The sequence below is a fragment of the Sinocyclocheilus grahami genome, unplaced genomic scaffold, assembly GCF_001515645.1.
Source record: "Sinocyclocheilus grahami isolate Dianchi unplaced genomic scaffold, SAMN03320097.WGS_v1.1 scaffold31.1, whole genome shotgun sequence".
Classification (NCBI taxonomy): domain Eukaryota; kingdom Metazoa; phylum Chordata; class Actinopteri; order Cypriniformes; family Cyprinidae; genus Sinocyclocheilus; species Sinocyclocheilus grahami.
In genome coordinates this window covers 1,643,712-1,654,198 of record NW_015505210.1, presented here as the reverse complement: position 1 = coordinate 1,654,198, position 10,487 = coordinate 1,643,712, and the positions used below count along the sequence as shown (strand labels likewise).

Below are 10,487 nucleotides of genomic sequence, written 5' to 3'. Positions count from 1 at the left end.
TTTGAGAAAATTCAGAAGGATAATTTTTTTACTTCTTACAAATCTGTGATTTTTTGATCCAACAAAAAACTCTGAAAAATTAAAAAGTTAAAAAAAGAAAAGACACAAAGGATGCATGTCACCATACAAAAACTTTAAAAAAGGAAGGAAAACACACCTTGGCAGTTTTTTGTTCCACAAAGATGATCCAGAAAGAAAAACAAGCCACACATTTGTAACCAACGGGATAACCAATGACAGGAGGCTGAGAATGGATTTTCAAAAACACACCCAAGAACAAAATTAAGAAAAAATGTGGAGAGAAAAAGGATGGATGGAGGGCTGTAAGATGCAGGAAGGACCAGACGGGAGAAACTGTCAAAGATAATGTGTTGTGGTAATGCAGTTGCATGGGTATAGAAGCATATGCAGTCCTCTTAATAAATCCGGCCTCGGCTTCTGTTGCCTCTTCCTCCGAAGCCTCGTCCTCGGCCACCCCTGAAGCCTCCTTGTTGTTCTGATGGCACAGATGAGATCATTTATATGTACAGATACTAATTCAAACAGGACTAGCGATTAAGTTTTGATAAGATACTCACCGTAAGAGAAGTTCCCAATGCTGGCGCTGTATTTCCCACTGGGCGGATTGTATATTTGTCGGGCGTTCCTCCTGGGCAGATTTGTGGGAAGCTTCTTTGTTGTGGCTGTTGCCCCAATGTCTTCTCCTGACTGCCTCTTCTGGCTGTAGGACAAACAGAGATCATGGCAAAAACTTTTATAAGCAGACTAAACATGGTGATCTGAATGTCCAAGGTTGATCTGTTCACGTACCCGATTGATGCTGCCTCTGTCTTCTGCACCGGTTTCCAGGACAGAGTGACTGTGCTTTTATAGGATGGAGGGTTATGAAACAGATCCTGGAGAAGACAGAAGAAAACAAATTAGATCAAAATTGGACAAAGCCGCGAAGACTTTCAAAACGGTCAGAATTCATGAATGTTACCTTGATTAAAACATTTATGTTGTTGGTGATCTTCAAAGCCACAACTTTGATTTTATTCTGTGAAGAAACAAAATTGGAATACATATTACGTCTTTCAGCATTCTTTTCCAGGGTTTTTGAAACCCATTAGGTAAATTGACAAATAAATAAATAAAGTAAATACATACCTTTATTTCTATTAATTTTACAAAGCACAGATCAGTGTAAAAAGTATAATATCATACCTCGTCTGTCTTTAATGTATCTCCAGTCTTGCCTTGCAAAGCAACACGCAGTTGTCGAATATATACTTGGAGCCCCCGTGCAAAGTACTGTAACCTGTGAAATAAACAACAAAAAAATAATACATTTAATGCCCACTGTTCACCTGCCCATCACAAAGTAATACAATAAGATTTTTCAAGTCTCTTATTCTAACCAAAAGCACAGTAAAAACAGAAATATTTTAAAATACTACAATTAAAAAATTCTGCTTTGTATTTTAATATAATTTAAAATGTAATTTATTCCTGTGATGCAAAAAAGCTGAATTTCCAGCATCATTACTCCAGTCTTCAGTGTCACATGATCATTCAGAAATCATTCTAATATGCTGATTTGATGCTCTCAAGATACATTTCTTTTTATCATCAATTATCTCCTCTTATTAAAATAATCATCATTATCAAACAGTTGTGCAGCTTAATATTTTTGTTTTTCCAGGTTTCTTTTATGAATAGAAAGTTCAAAAGAACAGCATTTATTTGAAACCGAAAGCTTTTGTATCATTAATAATATCTTTACTGTCACTTTTGATTGATTTAATGCATCCTTTCTGAATAAAAGTATTAATTTCCTTAAAAAGAGAGAGAGAGAGAGAGAGAGAGAGAGAGAGAGAGAGAGAGAGAGCAGTAGTGTGTATATTAAAGTAGAAAAATAAAGAATTTGTTTTTGCTGTGGTATTGAGGATCATGAAACCCCATTAGTATTGGTACTATTACATTTCTCTATATAAAGACTCTAGTAATGATGCAAATGTTTCAAGATTTCAAATGTTTTCAATACCAACATTTAATATCACGGTTGTCCTTTTGATGATTAATATGAGATCTGACCTGATCTTGAAGTCCTTCAGCTTCTCTGTGCTGATTTTGTCAATAAGAAAGTCAGGTAGTTTTTTGCCCAGCTGATGGAAGCTGAAGAGCAGACACTCCACGTAGCTGAACTGCAGCTTGGGCTCTTCATTGGCAGCATTCTCTCCGTTCTCCTCCTCTGGAGGCAGGGGCATGAACTCCTAGAGACATTAGGGAACAGACAGATGCAGAACCACAGCATGAGATGATGTTTAACAACAAAGCAGCTGAAGTGGAAAGCTTTCTAAATTTTTACTTTTCGTCAGTACTTGACCAATTAATATTAGCACTTACCTATTCTATTTGTTTTTCTAATTTATAAAAAAAAAGAAAGAAACCTTGCTATGTGTACTGTGCTAGACTAAATAAGACTTAAGACATCACTTGTATAATGTTGCTCTCTTGTTGGTCTGATTGCTTCTACTGTTCTCCTCATTTGTAAATCGCTTTGGATAAAAGCGTCTGCTAAACGATTAAATAATAATACATTTTATTTAAGGCGCCTTTCAAATCACTCAAGGTCACCGTACATCATGAACAATAAATAAAACAGCAATAAATAACAATAAGCAGCAATATCAATGAACCATAAAAAGAAAAGGAGCAGTAAAAAAACAAACAATGAAAGAGTGTAGCCAGTAATCATGTAGGATAAGCTATTCGGAATAAGTGAGTTTTGAGTTTAGCTTTGAATTGGGATAATGAATCTAAGTTGCGGATGTTAGCTGGGAGAGAATTCCAAAGGCGAGGAGCAGCACGGCTAAAGGCTCTCTGACCCATGGTGGTTAAACGAGCCGTGGGTGTATGGAGAAGACCCAGTGAGGAAGAACGAAGGGTTCGAGAAGGGGTGTAGGGCTGAATAAGATCTGAGAGGTAAGTTGGAGTGAGGTTATGGAGAGCTTTATACGTGAGAAGAAGAATTTTAAATTCAATGCGAAATTTGATGGGAAGCCAATGAAGCTGTTTAAGAGATGGAGTAATGTGTTGTATAGATGGAGTCCGGGTTATGATACGAGCAGCTGAATTCTGAATCAACTGGAGTTTATGGAGAAGCTTGTGTGATAAATCAAATAAAAGAGAATTACAGTAGTCGATGCGAGAGGTGACAAGTGAGTGAACTAGAATGGCAGTACTGTGTGGAGTGAGAGATGAACGAAGGCGAGCAATATTACGGAGATGAAAGTAGCAAGACCAGGTTATACCAATGTTTCCCAACTGGGGTGCCGTCTGTCGAGAGCAGGGGTGCAGTGTAAAAAAATCATTTTTTATATTTTTAAATTGCTAAAATGTTCAAAAAAAGCATCTATTATATAATATCCATTTCTGATGTCGCCAATAATTAGAGATGCACCGAAATTTTGGCTGCCGAAAATGAGTTCACCGCTCAGGTTTCACTTTCACGGGGTCTGACCCTATGGGTGTGATGCTCTGCGTATTATCCGTTAACCCACTCTATGCGTGTGCGCTCCGCTCATTCGCTCCACTCGTATACCATTCATGCTCATCGGAACAGCAAAGTCCACTCAAAAATTGAGCCGACAGGAAACATCGATGTAGTACAGTATTGTTTCTGTCTGCAATAGCCCTACTGTGTTGTAACATGGTGTGGTATATGGGCAACTCTGGTAACGCTGAGTTAAATATCTCAACCCTACTGTTAGATCTACCTGAAAAATTAAAAAGCAATTTATTTAATTCGAAGGCATGTCGTTATTTTTTATTTGTGCTATCATTATTCATTTCTTTATTTGTTCTTATTTTATTACTGACTGCTTACTTGTCATTTTTTATTCATTTCAAAGTTTGAAATCAAGCAATCTCGTGCTACTGCAACAAAATGACCCCACTGTACAATAAAAAAAAAACACTGAGTGAGCAAAAATTTGTAAGATAGTTAGTTATAATGGTAAACAAATAATGTTTACATATGTATAAAAGCCTACATTAAAATCGGTCATATAAATTGGTCTCTTCATTAGAAATTAGCCTACTGATTGCCACCATTGATGGACACAATTTTTTTATAATATTAAAAATATCTGTATGACATTATATTCTGCAGTTCTTCCCCGTTGTACCGCATATCTATACTTTTCAAATTATCATATCGAAGTTAGAAATTCAAATATTGTGACAAAATTAATTTTGTAGGGTGCCACAAGTTTGTTAAAATTTCCAAAGGGTGCCGCGACTAAAAAAAGGTTGGGAAACACTGGGTTATACTATTAATTTAAATTCTTGCGTGAGGTCAGGAGTTTAAAGTATGTCTTTACCAATAGCTTCTCAAACAGCATGTTGAGATTGACCTCCAGTTTGTCCATGTCGCCACAATACGGACTCATCTCTGCTAATAACTTGAGTACCTGTAAAGCAGAAAATATTGAGTTTATTTTCCTGCATTCTACAAATATCTGGGCAAAAATAAATAAAGATGTGCTTTTTTTTCTCCACGTTAAAAAAAAAAACAAAACTCGTATACAAGCTTAATACGCAGAAATGATTCCATGATTGCCAGCATGTGATACACACCTCCAGCTGGATGTCCAATTCTGCTACAGGGCTGGTGAGCAGACTGAGGTTGGGCAGAACAAATTCACAGAAGTATGTCACAAAGCGAGTGGAATGCACATTTTTCTGGAGGAGAGATGAGAAAAGTTTATAATTATGATTTGTATTATTTGCATTAGTGCTGGTATAATATATTCAATGAAACTATAATAATAATATTAATATTAATAATAAAAACAATTTTGTTTTGTGAAATGATTATATAAATAAAATTCTGTGACTACATCCATTTTTTTCTTGGCACTTATTCTTAATTTTGTGAGCAATTCATTCAGACATCCAAGTTTTTGTCAGAAAGTGACAAATTTAACAGCTGAATATTACTGGAGAAATATTATATTATTGCTGACTCACAGAAAAGAGTGGTAAGGCCTGGCGTGTGCACTGCAGGAGTCGGTCGACGCTGTCTGCATCTGTGGGGTTTAGCACCTGCTCCAGAAATGCCTGCTCCACCACCAGCTCCACCAGCTGCTGCCGCCCGCTCACAGTCTGCATGCTCTTCAGTCCGGACAGGATACGCACAAGAAGCACAAACTCCTCTCCTGTCACATCCTCTAGGACCTAAGATTATCAGAGACAGTGACAGGTCAAGTGTGAGAACAATTCAAGGCAAAAATAAATAAATAAATGTTTAAAATAGGGTTGTGCCGATAGATGATAGCAGATGTCTTTGTCGATAGTCAAGACGATATTAGGCTCATTCTCCAATTAACGTATTCAATTATTATTAGGCTACCTATTATAATTCGGCTTATCATCAAATTTGCCCCGCTATTTCACTTCAGCACCACATTTCACACACGCACACAAGGATTAGAGCCTGTAGCCGGTGAAGAAGTCTCCAACCACAAACACAGACGTACATTGTCTGCTGAGATAAGGTAGGCCTGTTTCATTGCACTTTTACAAGTAATCTGAACGGCCTATATATGTGCAATATTTTAACCGAGCCCTCACTAACTGAGTTTAATGCTATAGTTATGTTAGAAAGCATCTCATTCTTGTTTCTGTGGCGGCGCGTCAGGTGCGGTCCAGAGTGCTGAATGACTGATGTATCTGTTTAATTTAACTTTACTCTAAATATATGATTTTACCTGTTTTAAATACTTTTATATTCAACGTGTTTATGTCCAATATTTAGTGTTAAACTATTGGTCTTTAAAATAAATCTACCTTTGATTTTTACAGTTAACTGATTTTGCAGACCTTAACTTACCAGACTGATAACTTCCTTCTCACAGGACGGGCGATCCTAATAGCAATGTATGACTGTTGAATCCGAATATGAATACAAATATTATATATATATATATATATATATGAACTAGCTGTTTGAAATATTTTTATATTTAACATGTTAGTTTATCAGTATGTTTGAAAGTATATTATTTAGATTACTGGTGTTTCCACGCTCTCACACGCGAGCGCGGTTTAAAACACCAAATAGTTATGAAATAGCCTATGACAAATACAGAGAGTCTCTCTCTTGCCCCCACCCACCCATGCACGATAATATTGTCTATCGCCGCTCTCACAGGCTGGCGATATGACGATTTGAAAAATGACCATATCGCCCAACACTACTTTAAAATGATGTGGTGCAACAATACAGAAATGATACAGAGAGGACTGTGTCAAGATCTAAAAGTCTCTTAAAAATTTTATTTGAAAGTCAAGGTTAGTTCAGGTAATTAAAGGGTTAGATCACCCAAAAATGAAAATTCTGTCATTAATTACTCACCCTCATGTCGTTCTAAACTCGCAAGACCTCCGTTCAATTTCGGAACACAAATTAAGATATTTTTGATGAATTCTGAGAGCTCTCAGACCCTGCATAGACAGCAATGTAATTACCACGATCAAGGTGACACAGCTGAAACAGAATAGCATACTCCGTTTACGTTCAGTGGATACTCTCCAAAATGGTACGAGGGTGACGCGGAGGAGACAAATTGTTGAATAAAATCGTTATTTTTGTTTTCTTTGCGTACAAAAAGGTTTCTCGTAGTTTAGTAAAATTACGGTTGAACCCCTGATGTCACATGGATTATTTTACAGATCTCCTTGATCGTGGTAATTACATTGCTGTCTATGGGAGGGTCAGAGAGCTCTCAGAATTCATCAAAAATATCTTAATTTGTGTTCCGAAGATGAACGAAGGTCTTACGGGTTTAGAACAACATGAGGGTGTGTAATTAATGACAGAATTGTCTTTTTTGGGTGAACTAACCTTCTACTTTAAATAAAATGCTGTTATTTGAACATTTCTATTCATCAAAATATAAAATAAATAAAATGTACCACGGTTTCCACAAAAACAGCAGCACAATTGTTTTCAAAATTGATAATAAGACATGTTTCTTGAGCATCAAATCATATCAGAATGAGTTCTGAAGGATCGTGTGACACTGTGAAGACTGGAGTAATGATGCAGAAAACTCAGCTTTGCATCACAGGAATGAATTACATAGAAAACAATTATGAATGGTAATAATTTCACACAATATTACTGTTTGTACTGATCAAATAAGTGCAGTCTTGGTGAGCACAAGAGTCTTCTTTCAAAAAGATTTTAATCTTACCAACCCCAAACTTCTGAACGGTAGTGTATGTGTGGAAAACGGAAATATGAATGATACCTTTTTTGTCTCTGTGAAGATGTAATCCTCCACCTCTTTTGTCATTGTGTCATCCGGCATTGTTTTCAACTTAGTAGAGAGAAACTTAATCGCTCTTTCCCGAACAATATCTTCTCCCTGCAGGATCTGACTGAACAAGCCTCCCAAAGTTCCTGTAAAGAAAGATGGCAGGGTCAAAGAGGACAATAACTCGTCCTGGCAGACACAACACAAAAACAGTCAGTATTTTTGTATGTATAATTAACAGAAAACACATTCTATCCATAAAGCATTGAGGGTATAATGAACATGGATACCTTTTGCATCAATTTTGAATATAGAGATCAAAGCTGTGCTGACTTGACTGAATTCAGCAGAATCATCTAGAAGATATGAGAAGAAACTACTATGATCAAACAGCTGGAAAAACAGTATGTTATTTAGTTGCACTAGTTTATGCAGAAATGCAGGAACTTTGTTAACACTGCCTAAAAACCAGGTTCTTAGTAGATGTGAGACCTGTCTGCAGCAGCTGTGTGAGGATGTCTGCGACTCTGGGTAAATTCTCTCCTGCTGCGAAACGGGGCAGTTCTTTGATAGCCTGCCTTCTGATCTATAATCAGGAAACCAGGAAAGATGAACCAATAATGTAGAGATTTGTTTTCCGGTTTCAGACCCACAACATGCAAATCTCTTGACATGATGATGATTTACTCACAGATACATCCTCATCCTCACACAGATCAAGCTGTGCGTTGATGGCTGCATCGGCCAGCTCTGGAAAACTGCTGAAAAATTTGGGAATGAACTGCGCAGCCAGTCGCTTCTCCTTTGGACCTCCTTTAACTCCATCCAGAATGACCTGATAAGCATCTTTGTGCTGAAAAACAATTTTAAAAATAGACCAAAATAAGTGGCTTTTCATGATAATACATTAAAATTTTTATGAAAATTTGAACATTACAACTATAAATGCTAGCAATGTTTCTTTAAAATACGTTTATATTTTAATAAGTTCAATATGTTTAATACAAGAAGCATTGAGTAACAATAGTAATAATACCTGTCAAATGTAATATTTTTGCCCACCAAGGCTGCATTTACTTGAACAAAAATACAGTAAAAAGAGTAATACTGTGAAATATTATTACAATTTAAAATAACTATTTTCTATTAGAATATATTTTAAAATGCTATTTATTCCTGTGATGCAAAGCTGAATTTTCAGCAGAATTTTTCAACAGTAATAATAATAATAAGACCTATTTCTAATAATTGTGGACCAATAATAATTTAGTTTGCCATCATATGGATAAATTACTTTTCAAAATATATTAAAATAGAATAGTTCTCTGAAATAGTTTTTCTGTAATTTATCAAATAAATGCAGTCTTGGTGAACATAGAAGACTTAATTATTCCAAACTTTTGACTGGTAGTACATATATATATATATATATATATATAGAAAAAAAAATCAAATACTGTTTTGAAGTAAAATGTAATATTTTTGCCCACCAAGGCTGCATTTACTTGAACAAAAATATAGTAAAAAGAGTAATACTGTGAAATATTATTACAATTTAAAATAACTATTTTCTATTAGAATATATTTTAAAATGCTATTTATTCCTGTGATGCAAAGCTGAATTTTCAGCAGAATTTTTCAACAGTAATAATAATAATAAGACCTATTTCTAATAATTGTGGACCAATAATAATTTAGTTTGCCATCATATGGATAAATTACTTTTCAAAATATATTAAAATAGAATAGTTCTCTGAAATAGTTTTTCTGTAATTTATCAAATAAATGCAGTCTTGGTGAACATAGAAGACTTAATTATTCCAAACTTTTGACTGGTAGTACATATATATATATATATATATATATAGATAATAAAATCAAATACAATTATATATATTAGAACACATAAACGGGTAATATTTAAATATAACTTGATATAATATAAATGACACGATATTACATGTAATATTACACATCTGAACATTTAATCAGATTAATGCACCCAAAGTAAGGAAAAAGCTAGCAGATTTGCATTATGTACATTCACTCATCCTTCCTCGTGTAAGCTTATCCTAAGCTGTTAAATCATTCATCAGAATCTCTGAGTCTTTTTTTTTTAACAAACCTCAAATTTAACCAACGCATTTCATCAGATACAAACAGAAAAAAACCTTTCTGCATACACAGCTGCCCCAAAAGCTTGCATATGGCCCTGTTAGCTTATTTACTCAAACCCCCACACATCCCTGCTCAGCTATTAGCGCTAATGTGCTCGTGCGTTAGAGGAGGCCGCGTAGATGCACTAGAGTCTTTCGATGAATAAACCCCCACCCAAACTGAATATCCAACGAGCACTTTTCCTCTAGAGTCTAGACGGACAACACAGAGATATGAGGCTTTGTTTACTTTGCTGAGATCCTCTTTCGCGTCGGCGAGGATGCCGTAGTTACGGTAGAGCTCCTCCACTGTCGCCGCCATCAGCGTGTCCGACTTCACCAAGGGCTTTCAATGAATAACGGCGGTTTTGCTGCTCCTCCCGCTGTATCCGCTCGAAATGTCTTCAAACGCGTCACAGTATTAAAGCACAGATGTAATGTGGGCTGCAGTAGGATGTTATTTAGGAAGCGATAGTTGTTCTCGCGTGCAGTCCGCCAGCTTGGGTTTGTTGCTCTGTGCGGCGGCGGGATGAACGGCTTCTTCGGCGCTTTTGGGAGATGATTGACAGCGTTATTGGTTAAGAGCGCCATCTGTTGGATTGAGTGTCTAACGGCACTAATCATTGGGGGAAAGGAAATGAAAAGAAATTGTCAGTATTAACCATCATATTGCGGCCTTCAGCCCCATTGTACTTATTGATTAACTTTACACTGTTATTGATCTGAACAGAACCAACACAGAACTGACTTGAGCTAAATAATGGCACTGTTGTCTAAAATAAAGCGCTAGAAAAAGGTGACTTGACATTCAGAGAACCATGGGGCTAAATAAAAAAAAAGTAACTATTTTAGTGTCAAATTTGATTAATAACTTAATTTAAAATAAACAAATAAATAAATACAAAAACTGAAAGCTAACGGTCACTACTGGTTCTTCAAATTGGGGTTAAATTGATCCTAAAACAATATATATATTTATACACACACACACACACACACACATACATACATACACACACATACT

General features: G+C 35.9%; 1 protein-coding gene across 2 annotated transcripts; it reads right to left on the bottom strand.

Annotated features, from left to right (window-relative positions):
* On the bottom strand, positions 1-10,030 carry api5 (apoptosis inhibitor 5). 2 transcript variants are annotated; one of them, XM_016260336.1, is made up of 14 exons: positions 9,714-10,030; positions 7,999-8,160; positions 7,800-7,893; positions 7,598-7,663; positions 7,302-7,453; positions 5,017-5,223; positions 4,624-4,728; positions 4,368-4,457; positions 2,077-2,255; positions 1,207-1,300; positions 983-1,039; positions 811-896; positions 579-721; positions 1-493 (listed from the first exon to the last, which is right to left on the bottom strand). In XM_016260336.1, exons 1-14 carry the CDS (start codon positions 9,783-9,785, stop codon positions 417-419), a joined length of 1,584 nt encoding a protein of 527 aa, XP_016115822.1. In that variant the 5' UTR covers positions 9,786-10,030; the 3' UTR covers positions 1-416. The 2 variants fall into 2 exon arrangements, with proteins under 2 accessions (XP_016115822.1, XP_016115818.1); XM_016260332.1 differs by having other exon boundaries at positions 1-496; positions 9,714-10,029.
* Between the last annotated feature and the right edge of the window lie 457 nt (positions 10,031-10,487).

What these genes read in the sequence shown, in the direction of transcription:
- api5 (XM_016260332.1), bottom strand. Translation starts at nt 9,785, where the DNA reads ATGGCGGCGACAGTGGAGGAGCTCTACCGTAACTACGGCATCCTCGCC. An exon ending in TCTTCACAGAGACAAAAAAG is followed by an intron (nt 5,224 to 7,301) that starts GTATCATTCATA and finishes TGATAATCTTAG; the next exon opens with GTCCTAGAGGATGTGACAGG. An exon ending in AATTGGACATCCAGCTGGAG is followed by an intron (nt 4,458 to 4,623) that starts GTGTGTATCACA and finishes TCTGCTTTACAG; the next exon opens with GTACTCAAGTTATTAGCAGA.